Consider the following 21,901-nt stretch of genomic DNA (forward strand, 5'->3'; position numbering starts at 1 on the left):
AATTTTCCCTTGTCCCATAGTTTTTTGAACTATATATACGTATATATAAATAATTTTAAAACAACAAACTAAGCAACATTTTAAAATGCCCACTGCCATCCATCCAGGTAATTCCAACTCAAAATAGGTGGTACTTAGGTGCAAAATATCATGTTACAGACTCCATCACTCTGAGAGACCAGCTAGAGGAGAGGGCCACTGGCTGGACTGAGCGGGGATGCCTGAGGTGAAAGGTAAAGAAGGGATACAATGTATGTGGGTACATAGGAGACTTGAGGATGAGAGAGGGAGCATTTCCACACAAGCCAAAGCATTTTTCTACTTATTTGAACTCTATCACATCAAAGGGATGCTACCCGCTGCTAGCATTCTGATGATGATGCTTCTTTATTGATATACAAACGGGTTGCAGGAGTCACTTTTGACTCGTGATGACAGTTGTGTGTCAGAGATGACAGTTGTGTGTCAGAGATGACAGTTGTGTGCTCCATATTATTTCAGTGGCTGATTTTTAGGAAGGAGATCACCAGGCTTTTCTTCTGAGGCACCTGTTGATGAACTCAACTTTTCATTTAGAAGCCAAATGGATGGAACTATTTGCACTATCCGGGGACTCTGGTTAGCCATATAAACACAGACCAAACCCATTGATGTGAGGTCCATTGTGATGGGTAGGGAGCCTATCGGACAAAGTAGAACTGGTGTCCAAGGATAATCTTTACAGAAGCATGCTGCCACCTTTCTCTTGCAGAGCAGCTGGGGCATTCAAACCACCAAACTTTCGGTTAGCAGTCAAACACTTAAACCCTTGTACCACTTGGGCTCCTTGTTAAATAGCCTAGTGGTCATAAAATAAGCAGTGAAGACAAGTCCTCTAGCCCGGCATAATTAAAAAATAAAAATAACGAAAGTACAAACTCTCATGCTCACCCCCACCTGTGTGGTGCTCATTAGATGTTCCATTTGTGTGAAAGTCAGCTCACCGAGAAGATGGCTGAAGAAGGCAAGGAGGTCGCAATGTGTTAAATTCAATCTCCTTTATTTATAGAAAGATGGGCTACCATGCAAATCAGCCCTTTTAGCCCAGAGTCCAACTTTACAGAACCTCATTATTGTACTGAATTTGGAGCGCAAGGGTAAGATCCATTGTAAGGATGTAGCCTCCCATACTCCCATGTACCACAAGCAAAGCCCAAAGCGCAGTACTGGTGAGGCAGTGCGTGGCCGCCCCGTGCGGTGGAGAGCAGAACAGCCCCACAGCAGTTTTGCTTCTGTTCGGGGTTGGTTTTATGTAATCTTTATGGAACCAGATCACCAGGCCTTTCTTCATGGAGTTGTGGGGTAGATTTGAACCAGCAGCTTTTGAGTTAGCAGTCGGTTGCAAACTGCTTGCTCCACCAAGGGGCCCTGTACCATGAACAGGGTGGGTAAATTCTGGTCTACCACAAAAGTCTGTAGGTCCATATGTAGCCCATGTCCATTGTACTCAGAAGTATACGCCAGAAGATACAGCATTGAACTGACACGGAAGACAAGAGGAGAGAGAGAGAGAGAGAGAGAGAGAGAGAGAGAGAGAGAGAGCCCCTTTGTATTTCACAATAATTCTTTTCCTTTGTGGCTTTATTTGTTTCTCCATGGGACAGAAAATAAAAGACCGAGCTACATAAACCACAGCTGTGGGCTGGAGGGAGGGGTAGCGGGGGCAAAATGGAAGCAGAAGGAGCTGCTGGCTGCGTAGCAAGCTTTTTCAGGTGCATGGAAGGAAATGTACTTCTTCCGTGAAGGAGACACCATCCTGTGAAACTCTTCAAGGAGGGATTTGGACGGGCCCATGCCTCTGTAGTATTCTTTCATAGATGGTAGTTTAATATGGATCATCCATGCTGAATCAAAAACAAGAGATTATAAATTAAACTAAGGAGTTAAAAAATGACCCCAAATAAAACACAAATAACCAAAGTGTTGATAGTAAAGAGAGACATGTCCTCTAAAGGAAGGGTCTTTCTGTTGGCTTGGAAAAGACCGGGGCATCTCCTAAAGCACATGAATGGGAAGAGAACCCAAGAGCAGTGCACGTCACCCCAGATCCTGTGAAAGCACAGGGGCTGGTTCCGTTGGTTTGGGGTTAGGGGACAAGGGTGAGATTCTGCATTTCTAACAGGCTTCCCAGTGATGCGTGTGCTTATGACGGTAGACCGAAGACCTACTTTGAGACATCTTTCAAATCTAGGCTTTTCCCTCTGATTGAATGCCTTTGACGTGCATTTTATGTAGATTTTGAACCGTGGAAAGCCAGAGATGCTAACAAATGTATGCTCAAAGATATCAGAGTAAGTGAAAACTCTTGAAAAGGTATGTTGGTAGTTCTCACAGCCTGACTCTGATGAGATACAACTTAAGGTTCATGAAATAAATGACACCTTTTTGTGGAATACAATTGGTCTCATGTTCTTGGAAATGACAGGGGAGAGCCAAATATGGTATATTTTCATGGCACCTTTGAAAAAGAGAATCAGGTTCTGAGACTCAGCTCTCAGGATGAACTGCCAGGGTAAACCACAGTTCAGCACCTGCTAACGTATTTGCCAATATAAGAAAAAAAAATCTTTCAGAAGACAAATTTCTCTTCCTCTGAGGCTGGCATTGTACCTTCCTGTGTATCTTGGGTGTAGCTTTTACCCGGGCAGAATTTAGACATTAAAACCAAATGAGGTGATAAATAGGACTAGTTTGCAGAAGAGTCAAAATAACCTAACCAGAGCTGAAACCACGAATGCCCAAGGAATCACTCATTCACCAAACAAAAGCTTACAGGAACATGCATATAAGACTGTGAGAACTACCTCAATTTTTGAGAAAAAAAATGACACACGGTGTTTTTTAACCTTTGGCTTGTTATAGAAATACGCCCTACTTCTTCTACCCCACCCATCCTCGTTGTTATAACACAATGGTTTCAATTTGAGAGAGAGGGAAAGAGAGAAATCACACTGTTTTGGGAAAGGGGTGTCTAGATTTTCAGACTCTATCCTGGGAGTCAAGAGTCTTGATTCTAGAAGCATATGGGGTTAAGGGCATGATCTCTGAATCCAGATGGGTTCAAATCTCAGCTTTGCCTTTTATTCAATGGCCTTGAGCTAGCTCTTTCATTTCTATGTGTCTCTGTTTCTTTGCCTGTAAACCGGGGAGGTTAATTGAACCTATCCCACTGGCTATGGAGCCTTGGGGGCACAGTAGATTATCACCCAGCAGCTAACTACAAGGTCAATGGTAGAACCCACTATTTTCTCTGTAGGAGAAAAATGAGGCTAACTCTCCAACTATTTATACCCTTTGAAACCTAAAGGGGCAGTTCTACCTTATCCTAAAGGTTCAGTTTGAGTCAGAATTGACTAGATGGCAGTGGCTGTGAATGAGACCCCATTGGATTATAGGAAATAGTTAGTGATTGAAAACCTGTAAAATACTCAGAACTGTGTCAAGGATGAAATAAATATTTATTATTAAGGCGCTCAGACCTCTATGAAAATGATTTTAAGTAGCTCAACTATAAAGAGTACTTGAATGTTTTATCTACCATGATCCTTCCCAGATCTGAAATTCTATGATCCTGTAAGTTAAAATAAACCGTGGTCAATAAATGAGAGATCTCTCTTCAAAAGCAGTTACACAAATCATTCTTCTATGCTAGTTTCTTCTAAACAAGCTAGTGAATTTCAAGGCACATGTTAACAGTGCTGCCCCTCCTTCTAACCTCTCTTGCGTAACTCTTCCAAACTCCATGCTCTCCAGGCAATTCTACCACTGACCCCTGAACATTCCATGTACAGTCCCAACCACAAAGTCAATGGTTTGAACCCATCAGCAGTTCCGAGTGAGGAAGATGGGGCTGTCTAGTCCAGTAAAGACTTAAAGTCTCAGAAAGCAAAGGGGTGGTTCTATTTTGTCCTTTAAGGTCAGATAGGAGGAGGAATTGCCTCGATGGCAGGATTGGGCCATACCTGTGTTAACAACATTTCCCTCTTCCAGATCGCCATCACTGCTTCTCTCCACACCTCAATCCTGTCCATCGTTCAGAGCCAACTCAGAGTCGACCTGCTTGTAACCAAGTCTACAGTCACCAGGCCAAATGACCCTGCCTGTCTTCCAAATGGAGTTCACCAGCTGTGACCACACGCTGCTTTTATTGCTCTGGTTTCCCCTTATTTTCTTGTCTTTACTCCCAACAAATCATAATCTTCCTGAGGTCAGAGGCACGGATGCTCTCCCCTTGGTGCCCACATCAAGATTACCATTATTCCAACACAAAGGCATTCAATAAGCAGCCCTGGATTGATTCATTGTAAAAATCAGTGAACCCTTAAACTTAACATGGCAATTAGCTCACGGTAGTAATTAACCGAATGCGAAAGCTCTTCGTGCCAGCACCTCTAATAACATTCGAACTGATTTACTTCCAGCGGTTGCAGCTGTTGTTAGGTGCTTCCAGTCAGTCCCCACTTACATTGACTGTGAGCAAGGGAAGGAAACCCTGCCCCAGTCCTGGGCCGTCCTCAAAGTCTTTGCCATGTTCGGACCCATTGTTGTAGCCACTGCGCCGATTCATCTACTATGGCAAATGAAACACAGATGGTTCCTGTGGCCAACGCTCAGATTGCGGCAGAAAAGACTTTCACTGTGTGTGGGCATGGGATGATTACCCTAATCTGACACCGAGTGGGTGTTAGCATGAAAGAAATCTCTCCGCCTTGTGGGTTTCCTTCCCACAGAGAGAGAAAAGCCAGCCCAGAGAATGGTCTAAGACCCCCCACCTATACTAATGAAGAGAGGATAGTGTAATAAAGTAAAACAGAATCACAACAAATAACTAATCTCTTTTGACCTTGTGCCCCCATTCAACTGCTACCGAACACGCCCTTTTTTTCATAGCTGAACTTTTTAAAGAACTGTATGCTCTGCCTCTACATTCTCATCCCCACTAAGCCCAACCCATCTGACTTCCGCCGTGCCTTCTACAATGGAAACAGTGTCCCCCACTTATGGCCCTAGTTACAGCCAGTGGAAACTGACAGGTTCTCCTAGCAGCATTTGAAACCCTGCCCGTTCCCTTCTTTCCTTACCATTCAAAAAACTATACTCATTTTTCTTCTACCTTTCGGGCAGCATATTCCCATTCTCCTTTCCCTTTGCCCACTTTATACTTAATGATGTTCCTCAGGTTCCACTCTTTCTCCCAATCCCCGCTCCCAATTCTCACACTGGAGGCCGTCCACCGACAACTATACCTACACCTCTGGCAGCAGTGACTTCCCATAATGTGAGGACTTCCACACATCCTTCTCTCACTCAGAATTATCCCCTTGTGCTGTGGATGGGTCCAGTGGATCATGGATGAAGCCCAGATGTCCGAAGTTCACCATGGACAAAACTGAGCCCCTGATCCTCACCTCTAAACTTCTTCTTTTGTGATCTCTTCCCAGTAAATAATACCACCCCCCACCAAATCCCAGGTTAGAAATATGCCCATTTCTTGACTTTTCTCTCTCTCTCAATTAATAAACACACTCTGTTCTATTAATTCTGCCTCCTCTTATCTCATGTACCCATCACCACTGACATTTCTCTAGACAGGCACCGTCAGCTTTACCCTAAATAACTCCCAATGCCTGCAAAACAATGCTCGCTCCAGTCTCACTCGTGTACGCTCTCCAGCGTCACTCTCTTAAAGTGCAAGTTTCAATATGGCCTTCTCTTTCTTAAGCCCCTTTAGGGAGACGCCAAAGATTTCAAGATGAAACCCGTGGTTTTGTTTGTTTGTTTCTCAATATGGTACATAACTTACTTTATGATCTGACTCTGCTGCCTTAATTTCCCCCCAATTTCTCTTTTGAACACTAAGCTGCCATCCTCTGCACTAGCCAGAACTGCTCAATAAGGATTTGGTTGGCTGGCTGGCTGGTGGTCAAGCACTCAACAGCCATCTCACTTCCTTTCCAGGATTTTCAGAGGAGCTCAGATGTCCAGCTGGGTATTTTGAATGCTACCAAAGTCTCATCTCCATAATAATTTTTACTAGCATGATCCTTCCTAAAGTTTCAAAACAAATACCTAACCCCCCACTCTATCCTCTTCATTCCTGCCAGATGGGACATTCACTCTCCAACAGGTACATGTCTTTCAGCATCATCTATTCCAGTTGAAGAAATCTGACCTTTGAGATCTAACAAACATAGAATCAGTTGGGAGTCTGTGAGTGGCACAAATGGTTAAATAGGTGACTACTCGCAAAACACTGATGAGTCTAACCCACTCGGGGACAGCTTGGGAGACAGGTCTCGAGGTGAGCTGCTTCTGAAAGTCTCGGACTTAGAAACCCTCTGGAGCATCTACACAGGGTGGCCGTGGGTTGGAGTAGTCTGAACAACAACCAGTAACAACGGTAGCAACAGATGTGTCCGTACTTCTGAAAGCCAATGCTCATCAAAGCTGTGGGTGTTCTTGTTCTAGGCTTGGAGGGTCCAGCGTATGGAACGGTACCTTCTTCTTAGGGTCTCGAATACTCTAGTTTCTCCAAAAATCTTTGTTGAATTGAACACGCCTTTAATATGTTTGGCCCGCATGTTCAGCTGGGACAAAAAATATACCGCATTTCATCAAAGAAAATTCAGAGACAATTAGAAGAGTTCCCTTCACACACTGCTTTCTTTTAGGCCTTGCTTGTTCGTTCTGGAAACTTCATTTGGACAAGGGCCCTGGAATGAATGTGGTGAATGCTGCAGATGTGTCTAGTGTCAACAGGAAGGATCATAAGGAACGTAGAGGAGGAATCTATAGAAGAGGAAATCCCACTCTATTACAACTTACCTTTGCTGGGACTTCTTGCCTGGAAAAAAGAAAGAAAATAAAATTAAGATATGGCATCAACAAAAAATAGACAATTTCCACTTTTTTTTAAGTAAAGGAGGCAAGAGATTCCTGCCCTCAGAATCATCTTGTGAAGTTTAACTAGCATGTTTTATGCAGACTGCATCTATGGATCTGTGGTTATGAGGTTCTGGCTTAATCTTCCAGTTCAGACAGTGGTAGATCTTAGGTAAACAGATCCTTTGATGCAAGGGGCTGCCTCTCTAAGTTCAATTCCACCGTGTGTGCTGTTATAAAGACAAATGTCGGCACTGAATTGTGTGATGGGCAGACTCAATATGTCCAATTACTTGTTTAGCTATTCCTGATTGGTTCAGCTATCTCATCTTACCTATGGATTCCTTTTTTTAAAAAAAATCTGTGTGTAAGCCATTTATTGACTTTATATCCTAGTGATCTCATACAACATTTGTCCTTCTGTGATTGACTCGTTTCACTCATCATAATGTTGGGGGGTGTTTTGCAGATCCATCGTTAGTCTTTAACGTTGCATAGAGTTCCATTGTCTGTCTGTCAGAGCTTGTTTATCCCTTCGTTCGATGATCTACTGCTATGGATCTATTTTACCCGTACGAACATATGCCACCATGTCCACGTCACCGAGGATCTGCTCTTAGGGAATCCACAACCTGTTCTCAGTGGTAAGAACTACACAGCCTCATCTGAGTAATTGATGGGTTTTTAAATACACAGCCCAGTCAATGCCCTCACTGGTTATGTTTCCTTTTCTCCCTGGATGCAATGAACCTCAGCGTCAGACCTGAGGTCCTCTCCCACGGAACTCATTGGAACTCATTGAAACACCTGTTTTTGTATCCCAACTTCATTTCTGCCTCTAACTTATTTCTGTAGACTCAATTTTTCCTTCCCTTTCCTACATGCTAATTTTAATTTGCTGTGTCGAATACAATTTCCAACTGTCTTACATTCTTTTTTTTTTTTCCATTTTTATGTATTTATTTATTTGTTTGTTTGTTTTTTTGTTTTTGTGGTTTTTTTTTAACATTTTATTAGGGGCTCATACAACTGTTATCCCAATCCATACACACATCAATTGTGTAAAGCGCATTTGTACATCGTTTCTCAAAACATTTTCTCTCCATTTAAACCCCCGGCATTAGGTCCTCATTTTCCCCTTCCCTCCCCGCTCCCCCCTCCGCTGTCTTACATTCTTTTTGAAAAACAAAAACATGGTACAAGTTGATACATGAATGAATTGCAGCAGTTAGCTAGAGAAGAAATAAAAGAGGAAAAACGAGAACTTTGAGGAGATAGAGCAATGTGGAGGCTTAATATTCAGTGACAATAAGCTAAACCCTACCCACTGCCATCAAGTCAACTCCAACTCAACTTATAGAAACAGACAGCTTCTTTTTTTTTTCTCTACAGAGCACCTGGGGGTTTGAACTGCTAACCATGCAGTTAGCAACTCGGGGCTTAACCCTCAGTACTACCAGGGCATCTTGCCTATAAACTAGAGCTCTAGAATCATCGACCCGGGTGCAAGTTCTATTTGCCCCTTGTAGTGTGTCTCTGAGCAGCTACTGGTTCTCTATGAACCACAATTTCTCCACCTGTAAAACCACACCAAAGCCAAACACTGCATCAAGCAGATTCTGGTCTGAAGAGGATAATAATTGTATCTTCCTCATTGAGTTGGCTAAACTATTAAATATGAAACTATGTTCTTCATATTTAAGCCAGGGCCCAACACTTAGTGCTCAATTAGCAATTACAGTTCTAAGCCTTTCTTTCAAAACTAAATCTTTTGATGGCATGAGCTAAATAAATACATGTGCACATGGAGACTCAAATTTGAATTGATTTCAGATTCTGTTGATGTATCTTCCTATAAATATATTTTTCTTTTAGGAACAATAAAGCACACGGCAACAAATGAACAGCAGTCTCTTTCTACTGAGAGGGTTTATTTTTGGAAAAAAGGGGAACTAACGTGTCAAGTGCTTAGTTTCATACTTTATTCTAATCCTGCATGCTGACTGTGGAGAAAAATTCTTCCTGCCATGGAAAAAACCCAGAGCCTTTAAATCCACAGGCTGGTGGTTCTAAGGAACACATTTTTTTATTTTTCGCCTTGATATGGGATTTTTAGAGAGCTGGTCTATATAAAGAAGGTATCTGGTGCAAATGACTTGCACTCAGTGGCTATGTGGGTTAAGCATTGAGTTGCTAACTGTAAGATCGGAGGGTCAAACCCACCAACCACTCCTTTAAAGAAAGGTGAGGCTGAATGCTCTTGTAAAGAATTGCCATCTTGGAAACCCTAGGGAATAGTTCTACTCTGTCTTACAGGTAGAGTTGCTATAAGTCAGAATCAACTTGATGACAGTGGGTTTTCAGTGGGTATCAACCTAAAGGTTGACCTGTAGATAGGCTTCTATAACAACATTGCACCCAGTAAATCCTATGACACAACTCTGTTTTGTAACACATAGGGTTACCTTGAGTCAGATTCAGCTGCACAACAATGATTTTGCTGTTGTTGTTTGGTTAGTTGGTTGATTTTCGTAGGGCTGGTTTTCCCAATAGCACCACTGCGTTGGTTCCCTTGTTTTCAAAGGGTCAGTGACAATGGCTTCTCAAATAATGATGACGTTGGAAACACAAGGTGTTTCCAGACCAGCCTATGGTCAGAGGAACACATTTCTGGGGCCCTCTTCTGAACCCCAAGTTGACTTGGGCAGGGATCAAGGGATCAATTCAGAAGGGCCGTCCAAGTTCAGAAGGAGGTCATCATCTGGTCATTTCATTATTGTTATGCACTAAAGAGTCAACTGCCTCCTTTCGCCTCCTCTCCTCTGGACCCCCAAAGTCTACACAACCTCAGAGCAGGTGCTACTGCTCTCAGAAAGGGGGATTCAAATCGACTGTCTTGTCATTCTGTTTTTCTCTGAACTTTGTGAAACTGCTTCATACACAGTATTTTTTTTTTAACTTTTATCACTGAAAATTCACCCACTACATTTGGCAGAAAAGTTAGAGGGACTTATCCTAGGAAACTTTAGCTATTTCTAACATTGACTCTTCAGGGAAAAATAACCTCCCTGCTTCAAAGCACCGACTAAACCACCAACATGCTGGGAATACAGTCATTTGTGCGTTAGAGGAGATGATAGTGGAAGATGCTTTACAAGTGAAGACTAAATGTTATGATACCTTGATTCTTGAGGCTTCTGCTCTTTGGGTTGGCATAACTGTGACTAGCTTAACTGCCCGTTATCTGTTTCCTGTTTGCCCCACACTGATTCCCACAGCAGGGGCATGTACGTTTTCAAGTTATCAATTTGCGATCTTGTACAGAAATGACTCCAAGGTTAAAAAAACAACAGCGTAAAATCAACCTCCCTGCTTTCCTCATCACAGCTTGTACATCAGGGCTAGCCTGCGAACCCCACTGGAACTGCACTTGCCTTTGATTCCATTCTTTCTCTTCTACAAAAAAGTATACACGTGCACACATTTACCCCTCCCCCACTCCCCCCCCCCACTTTTGGAATTTGGGGATAAATATCCCCCTTATGAAGGTAGTTTACTATCTCAGAGTCTTGAAGATTACTTAGATAATAGCCACCTTATCCCAAAGGACAGGTGTAATTGCCCACTCTGTTCTTCACCTGCTCCATTCTGCCACCATCACTCAAGGTAGGAGGAAGAAAGGGTGACTGGAGTCAGGCTACAGACACAGAGGCAAGGGGAATCAAGATTGGAAGAAAAATGTCATTCTCTTGCCGCAGAGCAGAGCAGTGCTAAGGTGCTTGTGGTTGTTAAGGCTGTAGAGTTGATTTTGGCTTCTAGCCACCCCTGAGGGCAGGCTGCCTGCCCTAGCGGGTTTTCCTGGCGGCAACCTCTAGGAAGCAGATCACCAGATTTTTCTCCCTCAGAGTAGCCATATGGGCTTGCCAACCTTTCCTTTGGCTCCCAAGTGCTTGATGTTTGCACCACAGCACTTCTTAAGTACTTAGTGTGTTGTTATAAGACACTAAGGGTTTCAACCTTAGCCCATTTCTAACAGCAAGGGCATAGATATTGTGACTGCTCAGTGCTCTCCAGGTACAACTCCCCCCACATTGATAGAACTCCTCTTACTGCCTTTCTGGGTTGGCTAGACTTTTAGGGTGAAAGATCAGACCATAGTGGGAGATCATTGGGATTGATCAGTAATATTACAATATTTGCCAGTGTGGGTAGAGCTCAGCTTTAGTCTACCAGATTCAGGAAAACAGAGCACACTCATTTGATGGAAGTGAGATTAGAGTGCTCGCCAGCTAGAAAAAGATGAAAAGGTGGGACAGCGCAGGAATTCTGCATTGTTTGGGGCCATCCAGAGTGCCTGACCTCGAGTTACTCATGTGTTAAAGCTGCCTGATGGACATGGATTTCACCACCTTGAATTTGTCCACTGAGTGGGTGCTGTCCAGTGTGCTGCCAGGGCTTGGCCACACTCTGGAGAGAGGCGGTGAACATGATCTGATGAGGTGCCCTCTACTATTCCGGGAAGCAGATAATTCACTTCGCAAAGCAGCCCTCCTCCTTCACTTTCTTCCCCAGCCAGGCGGAGGGACCTCTTGAGGAGCTCACATATTTGGGACCAGTTCCTTGAAAACCACAGTGAATCTTAGATTCACTTCCTAGTGGAATTGCAGCCCTGAAATCAAAGGCAGGTAGGCTCTTACATGACGACGCTTATGCGTCATTTTACATCAGAATTAATGAAGAGTTCAGAACAGTGAGAATGTCTGATTCATGGCAGTTAGCACCTTAACCAGGTGCCCTGACCATAGTAAGCATTATTTAATAAAGGTGTGTCCTGGGTTGCAGCACCTATCTCTGAGACTCATGTCTACATAACCTAAATCTTAGCAACCTGCTTCAATCGAATTTATCACATATAATTTCCTGTGGGTTTCTTTTTTCCCCCCACTTTAAAGCTGAATTCTTTTCAGATGAAGTTAAGCCCACATACCTTTTTTCAATCGCCGTGCCAGCCAAATGATAAAGGCCAGTCCAGAGAAGGCTGTAACCATGACTGCCACTGGAATGAAGAGAGGGTTATAATCACCCTCCTTAATCATTGAGAAGCTCCTGTCCAATTCTGAAAGAGAAATCCATAGGGCACATAACATGAAACCACACACATTTCTTTGATGCCATCTCATGATATTCAATTGTTCTCCTTAGATCTCCCATATAAGGCCATTGACAGATGAGAACATTAGTATGGGAGGGCCCATCATGAGTGTGTGCCAGAGGCAAAAACCGGACCAGGCTCCTTAGGCCAATGCCTATACAAGATGGGACCTAAGGTTTGTGACCCATGGAGTTCCTAAGAGATGACTCTACAATTCTTGGCAAGAAGTAATTATGAAGTATTTAGTTCTGTGACCTTGTAGAACTGTTAAGACGCTGAAACACAGCAAAGGGTTAAAAGGTCTAATACTACTGTAATAAAAATAAAAGTCAGTAATATGAATCAGGTAACTGGTCAATCAAAGGAAGCCATGAATGCTTTTATTTTACAGCAGCTGTGCAAATAATATGCACTTACTGTTTACATGTGAAGGAGCTACACTGATTAGTCTCTTAAATGAAGTACGCACACCTTCTGCTTCCTTCTACTTCTGTGACAAATAAATTTACATGTCAATTGCAAATATAAGTTAAATTCATTGGAAGGATTTTACTAAAAAAAATTACCAATATGATAAAGCTATGAAATCTGCCTCCTGATTGTCTCATTTGAAGGAACTTCTTTTTGCATGTTCACCACTTGTCTGCCAGCTTGTCTCACTGTGGTGGCTTGTGTGTGGTTGTGATGCTGGAAGCTATGTCACTGAGATTCAAATGCCAGCAGGGTCACCCAGAGTGAGCAGGTTTCAGTGGAGGGTCCAAACTAAGAACAAACTACGAAGAAGGGACTGGTTGTCCACTTCAGAGAAATTAGCCCTTGAAAACCTTAGGCACAGCAAGGATGCATTGTTAGATATGGGAGATAGGCTGTCAGATAATGAACGGAAGCAAAATATTGTCAGAGATAGTTCCAGTAGATGAGCCTCTCAGGTCAGAAGCCACTCAAAATATGACTGAGAAAGAGCTTTTTGTCTTCTGAAAGTAAAGATAATCATAATGACTTGAAAGGATTAAAGATAAAAGTTTGCAAGATCAACAACTTGTTCATAGCAAATACTCTTTTTCAACAACACAAACTTGACAATTCAACTCGAATTCTCCAGATGGAATTCACAAAAATCAAATTGACTACATCTCTGGGGAAAGATGAAGAAGAAGCTCAATTTCAATAGCTAAAACAGGCCGGGGGCTGACTGTGGAAGAGACCACTAATGGGTCTCATGTAAATTAACGTTGACAACGTAAAAAATTAAAATGACTCCACAAAAGCCACCATACGACCTTGAGTCTATCCCACCTGAATTTCACGAACATCTCAAGGACAAATTTGACATGTTGAACACTAGGGACCAAAGATCTGATGAGCTGTGTGAGGCCATCAAAAGCATTATTTATGAAGAAAGAAAAGGTCATTTAAAAGACAGGAAAGAAAGAAAAGATCAAAGTGAACGCCAGAAGAGACTGACATTTGCTCTTAATCATAGAGTAACTAAGGCGCATGGAAGAAATAATGAGATCAAAGAGTTGGACAGAAAATTTCAAAGGGCAGCTCAAAAAGACAAAAGCAAATATTATAATGAAATGTTTAAATACCAAAAGTTAGAAAACAAAAAAAAAGAACATGCTCAGCATTTCTTAAACTGAAAGTACTGAAAAAAAAACTCAAGCCCCGAGTTGAAACTTTAAAAGATTCTATGGGCAAAATATTGAATGATGCAGGAAGGATCAAAAGAAGATGGAAAGAATATACAAAAGCACTGTACCATAAAGAACTAGTCCACATCCCACCATTTCAGGAGGTACTAAGAACCAATGGTGTTGAAGGAACAAGTCCAAGCTGCAATGAAAATATTAACCAAAAACAAGGCTCCAGGAATTGAAGGAATACCCATTGAAATGTTTCAACAAGCTGGTGAAGCACTAGAAGCACTCACCCGTCTATGCCAGGAAATTTGGAAGACAGCTACTTGGTCAACTGACTGGAAGAGATCCATATTTGTACACATTCCAAAGAAAGGTGACCCAACAGAATGCACAAATTATAGAACAATATCACATGCAAGTAAAATTTTGCTGAAGATCATCCAACAATGGTTTCAGCAGAACATGGAGAGGGAGTTGCCAGAGATTCATTCGGGCAGGATTCAGTCAAGAATGTGAAACAAGGGATATCATTGCTGATGTCAGGTGGATCTTGACACAAAGCAGAGACTCCCAAAGAGATAACTGCCCGTGTCTTTTTGACTATGCAAAGTCATAACAAATTTTGGATAGCCTTGAGAAGAATGGAAATTCCAGAGCACTTCTTTGTGCTAATGTGCAACTTGTACATGAATCAAGAGGCAGTTGTGTGAACAGTACAAGGTAATGCTGCACAGTTTACAACCAGGAAAGGTGTGTGTCAGGGTTGTATCCTGTAATTAATCAATCTGTATGCTGAGCAAAGTATTAGAGAAGTTGGATTGTGTGAAGAAGAAGGTGGCATCAGGATTGGAGGTAGGCTTATTAACAAACTGTGATTTGCAGACAGCACAATCTTGCTGGCTGAAAATGAAGACTTGCAGCACTTGCTGATGAAGGCCATGGACTGCAGCCTTCAGTATGGACTACAACTCAATGTAAAGAAGACCCAAATCCTCACAACTGAACCAACAGGTAACATCATGATAAACGGAGAAAAGACTGAAGTCAAGCATTTCATCTTGTTTGGATCCACAATCGTTGCTTGTGGAAGCAGCAGCAGACAAGGGATCAAAAGACGAGTTGCATTAGGTAAATCTGCCGCACAAGACCTCTTGTTCAGTGTTGACAAGCAAGGATGTTACTCTGAACACTAAGATGAGCCTGACCCAAGCTGTGGTATTTTCCATTGTCCCAGATGCATGTGAAAGTTGGAAATTGAATACGGAAGGCTGAAGAAGAATGGAGGCATTTGAAGCATAGTGCTAGAGAAGAATATTGAAAGCAACTTGGACTGCAAAAAAAACCAAACGAATCTATCTTGAAAGAAGTACAGCCACAATGTTCCTTAGCGGCAAGTATGATGAGACTGCATCTCATGTACTTCGGACATGTTGTCAGGAGAGACTGGTCCCCGGAGAAAGACATCATGCTTTGTAACGTGGAGGAGCAACACAAAAGAGGAAGGCCCTCAACAAGATGGATCAGCACAGTTGGCTGCAACATTGGGCTCAAGCAAAGCATAACTGACGAGGAGGGCACAGGACCAGGTAGTAGGTCGTTCTGTTGTACGTTCTGTGACGCAGGGTCACTGCGTCAGAACTGACTCGGTGGCACCTAACAACGACAGCAGCTACAGGCTTGCATACTGGCACGAGACTGTCTCTGAGTTCAATTTCACTGTGTGTGCTGTTATAAAGACAAACATTGGCACTGAGTTGTGTGATGGGCAGACCCAATATGTCCAATTACTTGTTTAGCTATTCCTGATTGGTTCAGTTATCTCATCTTACCTGTGGATTCCTTTTTTTAAAAAAAATCTGTTGGTAAGCCATTTATTGACTTTATATCCTAGGGATCTCTTACAACATTTGTCCTTCTGTGATTGATTCGTTTCACTCATCATAAGGTTGGGGGGTGTTTTGCAGATTCATCGTTAGTCTTTAACGTTGCATAGAGTTCCATTGTCTGTCTGTCAGAGCTTGTTTATCCCTTCGTTCGACGATCTACTGCTATGGATCTATTTTACCTGTACGAACATATGCCACCATGTCCACATCACTGAGGATCTGCTTTTAGGGAATCCACAACCTGTTCTCAGTGGTAAGAACTACACAGTCTCATCTGAGTAACTGATGGGTTTCTAACAGTCTCTACAAGCCAAAACCAACTCATTGCCATCAAGTTGAAGGCAACTAACAGCAACCCTATAGGACAGAGTAGAACTGTCCTTGTGAGTTTCTGAGACTGTACTTGTTTACAGGAGAAGTCCCATCTTTTTCCTGTGGAGCTGACAGGTGGTTTCAAACGGCTGACCTTGAGGATCATAGCCCAATGTGTAACCACTATGACTACAGGACTCCTGAGACTCTCTACAGATGTTGCCAATTTAGAGACATTTGCCTTGACTGCTGAGGGAACTGTTGTAATATAGTAAGTATTGTGTTGCGCTGCTAACTACAAGGTCAGCAATTCAGGTCCACCAACCCCTCTGAGGGAAAAAGATGCGGCGTTCTGCTTCTGTAAAGGTTTACAGTCCTGGAAACCCACAAGGGCACTTCTATCCTGTCTATTCGGTCACTGTGAGTCCGAATTGACTTGATGGCAGTGAATTTAGATTTTTTTAGGTGGGGGGAGCAGATGTCTTAGAGAGGGCCTGGGTAGCTATTTTTCATGTGCTAATTTTTATTGTTGTAAATGTCTATGTAGTTTCAATAGTCACATGCTAATCCAAAATGCAACTGTTTAGCATTTATTTTCATCTCTCCTCTTCTCTTATTAGGGAGAGTATACCAAGATCAGGAAAACACAGTCCTTCTCTTGCAAAAGTAGAGTTGGGAAACATCAGCTTTGTGTTAAGAAATACCCTTTACTTGGGGGAAAGGCATGGTCATTAATGACCTTTGTAGAGGCATTTCAAGGGACTAACAAAGAATTCAGATATAGTGGGGTAATTAGGAAGAGAAGTGGTAGAGACTGCTAAGATATGAGGACAAGGTGACAATTGGCCAAACCCCCTGTTACCCCCGAAAAAGAAAGAAATAAAGAAATGACTGTTATTAAAGAAGGAAACAGAACAAGCAAGAATTGCATAGTGAGTTAATGAGCACACGTTTACTTTTAAGCCCCATACATTGAATAAAACACAATTTAAAATTCAATAGATCTTTCCGGATCATCTGTTTGTCAATCACTTCCATGTTGAAGTCTGCAGGGTATCTGACACACTTACTCACTTTGACAGATTGGTCTAGGGTTGGACCAGTTTCCAGATGATCCACAAATAGTTTCCTTTTCCCCATTCAACTCAGTTCCCTCTGAGCAGCTGAAGGTGCACTTAGAGGTAAAGCTGAAGTCTGCCAAGGTGTGACTACAGTCCATGGTCCCCAAATCAGGTGCTGCTAATGGCTCGCACTGAATCACTTCAATGAAAGATTAAAGAAATAATATAAAAATCAGTGTTTCTGGGTAGTTAGCCTCTCAAGCAAAAGTGTTCAACCAAAATGCCTAACTCAACTCTGAAACCATTCACAGTAACATTCTAGAAATTCCTTCTGATAATGCTTACAGGCTTATTTTTTTTTTTTGCCTTGAAAATCATGGGCAGAGATGAGATGGAGGTGAACCAGGAGCACACCACTGCCTGAGAGGTGGAGGGCAGGGCCCTGCTCTGGGCTGCTATCCACCTGTGGTGGTTCCCTACAGAAGTGTTGGGCCATTTGGCTTCTGCATGAGTGGTCATATGGAACATTCTTAGTGAATGGAGCAAATATTCACCTTTCTGCATGCTCTACAGTCTACTAATGTAGGTTTGGAAAAAATCCCTATTTCCCTATGTCTATAAAATGTAGCAGGTTGAATTAGCCAAAAAACAAGCATATATATTTAAATTAAAATTTTTTTTACAGTTGAAAGATCACATTTTTGTTTTAAGAGTGGTTGTTTCTCTCCACAGCATTCAAGGAGGAGGAAAAGTTAAAGACGACTACAAGAATCAAACAAGTAACACCATCAGGAAAAGGTCCCTGTCCTCTACGGAGGAAACTGCTGGTGTTAAGTAGGGCACCACGTGAAGTAGTGCTACTGAGAGGAGAAGCAAGCTGAAAGTAGGCAGGTTTCAGCAAGATTGATGATGTATGCCATGGCAAAATGAAAAATTAATAAAAACAGACATCAGCAAAGCGTCACAGTATTGGTATAACTTGTGTACACCGTGAGATAGTATCAGAGGTGACAGGATATTTGGTTGCTATTTTTGTTGGGGGTTTTCCTTTTTAATTTTAGTAACCTCTTTGAGACGCATCGGTGTACAATCTAATTTAGGTTGTATTCCAGAAGCGTATGCACAATTCTTAGCAAGACTCTACTGTATTTTCTCAGAGCCTAGACCCAGGCCCTCCATGACAAAGCCACAGTCGAAACAGTTACTCACCCTGACAAGATGGTTCTAGAGCTGACCAGTTCCCAGATGGTCCACAAGTGGTTTCCTCCATCCCAGTTAGGTCTGTTCCCTCCGAGCAATTGAAGGCACAGTGTGAGCTGAAGCTGAAGTCTCCCAAGGGGTGAGCACAGGCCATGGTGCCCAGTTCTGGGGCCTCCAGAGGTTTACACTGAACCACTTGAATGAGAAAGGAGATAGAATAGTCTGAGTAGTGTTAAGAGGACCTGATACTTGGGTTTGAAACGTAGCTCTGCCACTTGATAACCAAGTGTCCATAAGCAAGGTTCTTTAACTACCCTCCACCTTCACTTTCTTTGTTCATAAAAAAAGGATAGTGATAATTATGCCAACTTCAAAAAATTGGCTTGGGAATGAAAAAAATTAATGCAAGGCAAGCTACTTTGAACCTAGCTTGGCTCATAGGAGTTCTAAGTAAATCTAAAGTCTTATTTCTCAAGCCTTGGTGGCTGTGTGAGTTATGCATCGGGCAGCTACTCACAAGGTTAACATTAGACTCCATCGGTCTGCTATGAGGAAGAAAGATGATGTTTTCTGTTCCAAGACAGATTTACAGCCTTGGAAACCCAAAGGAGTGGTTTGACTCTGTCCTATGAGGTCGCTGTGAGTTAGCATGGATTGGATGCCTGAGTTTGGTTGGAGGTGTTAGTCTTAATCTTATCTTTGGTTTTATCTGAGCAGAGAATTCTAGATTTACATGGGAATGATCAGTTCAGCTTTGGAAGTAACGACTGCAGCAGAACTCCTAAGTGTAATAGAACAAGTGTGACTTGAAAATTAAAGACTTCATTTGAGATCCTGCCTTGCAATTTGGGCGCACATTCAAACTCTTGAGTTCTGTTTTGTTTTCCTTTCTACCAAATCTTAGCCAGTGTTCTGATCTCACTCTTAAGATCGCAATGAACAATTTTGATCTTTTCTACCTATAGTCTCAATCCAAATGACAGCAGATTACATTGTCTAATTCAGTTCGGTCCCACATCCAGTCCCTGATATATCCCAGACATAATGCTGAGTTCCACAGCTGCATTGGTAAGTAGGGCAGTGACCGCGGGGACTATCGGGCTACCAGGGTAGACAGAGAAGCAAACAGGTGACTTCAACTAAAGTGGGATGAATAGGAAATATCTGAAACTCGAGGGAAACAGAATAGGGACACCCAGCCTATCTTGTAATAAACATGAAGAAGTAGTCCCTACAGTACGACTTTCAGACGACAAAGTGTGTTAGCCAGATGGAAAATGAGGGAGCAGGCCAGGAGCAAAGCCAAGGAGATATGAAGCAGCATATAGGAAGTGTAGAGAATTATAAGAATTTTTTATCCTACCGGAAAGAAGAAGAGTTGGGAAATAATGTGAGTTAAGATTAAGACGATAACAAACAAGGCAAAATGTTCTTAGATTTTTTCCATTAATGTATTGAGGACCTACACTAATCGAGCATTACTCTGGACCTTGAAGAGCTTGGGTTTCACCGTATAGGACAAAAGATGATTAGCCCTTAAAGAGTGAGAGTTTACCTTGTATAGTATTGTTTCACTATTTGTAGTTAATCATACTTCCCACATTACGAATAATGTATCTTAGGGAAAACAAGTTAACATTGTGGAAGTCGGCTGGGAAACTACTGCATGTCCAGGGGAAAGATAATGGAACAATAATAATAGAGCTGGCAAGTAGGAGACAAACTGGAAAAGTAATATTAAAAATTAATAGTGCGGTGCCTGGCAAAAATGTGAGGAAACATGAGTCTCACAGTAGAGTGTCTACATACGTATCACCAAATACCATGGCAAGGAATAAAACCATGCTGGTTCGGGACCACTGAGTTTATAAAATCTTTCAGACATCCTCCAGGATATTTTTTTAGCATATTTTGAGTTCAGATGAGGAGACATGACTTTGTTAGTCTTAAACTTAAACGTTTGTTCATCTTAAACATAGATTTGTACTGAAACTGGTTAGACTACATAAGCCTGGTGAAGGTCAGAAAGAAGAGTAACGGAGGACAAGTGTCCGAAGCTGAGAAATAAACATTAAAAATCAAAAAATAAGAAGCAGAAAAAGCTGACAGAAGTTAAGGAGTGAGAGAGAGAAGCAAATGTTTAAAAAGAAGTGAAAAGAGAATGGCAATGATATATAGGGATTGGGGGAGGGGATTCACAAATGAGGGGAGGGTAAAATATTGAGTAGGAGTCCTGGCTCAGGGATGGAATGAGTTGAATTAGGTCAGTGGTTGAAGCTTACATTAATTTTTACTTTACTTGTCCTTTACAAACATTACCTTTTTTTTCTTTTTCATAAATTTCCATTTTATACTTCACATGTAGTTATGAAACTCAGCCAACATATATCAAAGGAACTGATGTTTATTTCGGTAGTGAACTGACTGAGTCAAAGACTCCTAGAGTTTGAATCAGTGTATTTTCTCATCTACATTTCTGCCGGGATGGCTCTGAATCACTGCAATGCACAACTAGTCATGGTCCACGTTCTCTCTCTCTTCGCTCTAATTCATCCTGCACACTGCTTCTACAAAAATTTCCCTTAACCCAGGAATTAGTACATTGGGGGTCCTTCCATTGTCAAATGGATTCCTTCATTAGGAAGTTTCCAGTCTTCCCAAGCGTATTCCAGTTTATTTGACTTTCCTTCAAACTCAATTATGAACATGTATAATTTCTACTAGTTAACTATAAATCCCGTAAGAGCAGAATCTGTAGGGCAGGGTAAACTACCCCTGTGGGTATCGGAGATGGTGACTCTTGATGAGAAGTGGAAACCAATGTTTTCCTCTTGCAGGGTGGCTGAAGGTTTCATACTGCTGACCTTGCAGTTAGCAGCCCAATGTGTAACCACTATACCACCAGGAACTTGAGCATGAGAAGCTTTTGGTGTCTACGGGGGATGGGAGGTGTTGGCAAGGGTGGGGACGGTGGGGGTGGGGGTGTGGGGAGAGAGCAGGATGTCCTGAAACCAACCCAAAAATTCTCAATGGATACTGAGTGACAGCTACCTGTACACCAAATATACTATGTACCAACTTTATGAATTTTCCTTTTTGATTTTACTCTGTCATGACTTTGAAGGTGTGTGTGTGTGTGTGTGTGTGTGTGTCTGTGTGTGTCTGTGTGTGTGTGTGTGTGTTCATTGGTGGTGTGGTGCTTTAGCAAGATTATCTTCCAGATGATTTGTCCTGCCTGTATTATGCACTGAATTGTGTTTCCCTAAATGATAGATTGAATGTCCAGCCCTTGCATCTGTGAATGTGATCCTGTTTGGAAATAGGAGTTTCTCTTGTTCTGTTTACGAGGCCACATCAGGGTCGGGTGGATCCTAAGTCAATTCACTTCTGAATTTATTGTTATTTTTTAAGAAGCACAGACACAGAGACACACAGGGGGAAGACAGACAACAAAAAATGCCAACAATCCCCATTAGACACCAGAAACTAGAAGAGAAACTAACAATGAGACTCACAACAGCCTAGACCCTGACTTGAACTTTAACCTCTAAAATTGAGAAAATAAATCCCTGTTCTCACAAGCCACCCAATTTGTGGTAATTTTGCCATCATAACAGCAATTCACCAAGACACCCTCTTAAGGATCAATATTACGGTTTCTTTCAGACTTCAGACTTCTTTTCTTTTTTTTTTAACATTTTATTAGAGACTCATACAACTGTTATC

At 42.1% G+C, this 21,901-nt stretch overlaps 1 protein-coding gene across 1 annotated transcript in view; it reads right to left on the minus strand.

Moving 5' to 3' along the window:
• Window positions 1–1,022: 1,022 nt before the first annotated feature.
• The window catches only part of SELL (selectin L), a 32,591-nt gene continuing 11,712 nt past the window's right edge, over window positions 1,023–21,901 (minus strand). The window contains exons 6-10 of the mRNA XM_045297962.1: window positions 18,185–18,370; window positions 16,989–17,174; window positions 11,909–12,037; window positions 6,865–6,883; window positions 1,023–1,883 (exon numbers count right to left, since the gene is read on the minus strand). Of these exons, the coding sequence (XP_045153897.1) occupies window positions 1,865–1,883; window positions 6,865–6,883; window positions 11,909–12,037; window positions 16,989–17,174; window positions 18,185–18,370 (539 nt within the window). The 3' untranslated portion in view covers window positions 1,023–1,864. The remainder of the gene's footprint in view (window positions 1,884–6,864; window positions 6,884–11,908; window positions 12,038–16,988; window positions 17,175–18,184; window positions 18,371–21,901) is intronic.

This window comes from Echinops telfairi, unplaced genomic scaffold, assembly GCF_000313985.2.
Source record: "Echinops telfairi isolate 266 unplaced genomic scaffold, ASM31398v2 ScPeMD7_7424;HRSCAF=8462, whole genome shotgun sequence".
In the NCBI taxonomy this organism is placed as follows: Eukaryota; Metazoa; Chordata; class Mammalia; order Afrosoricida; family Tenrecidae; genus Echinops; species Echinops telfairi.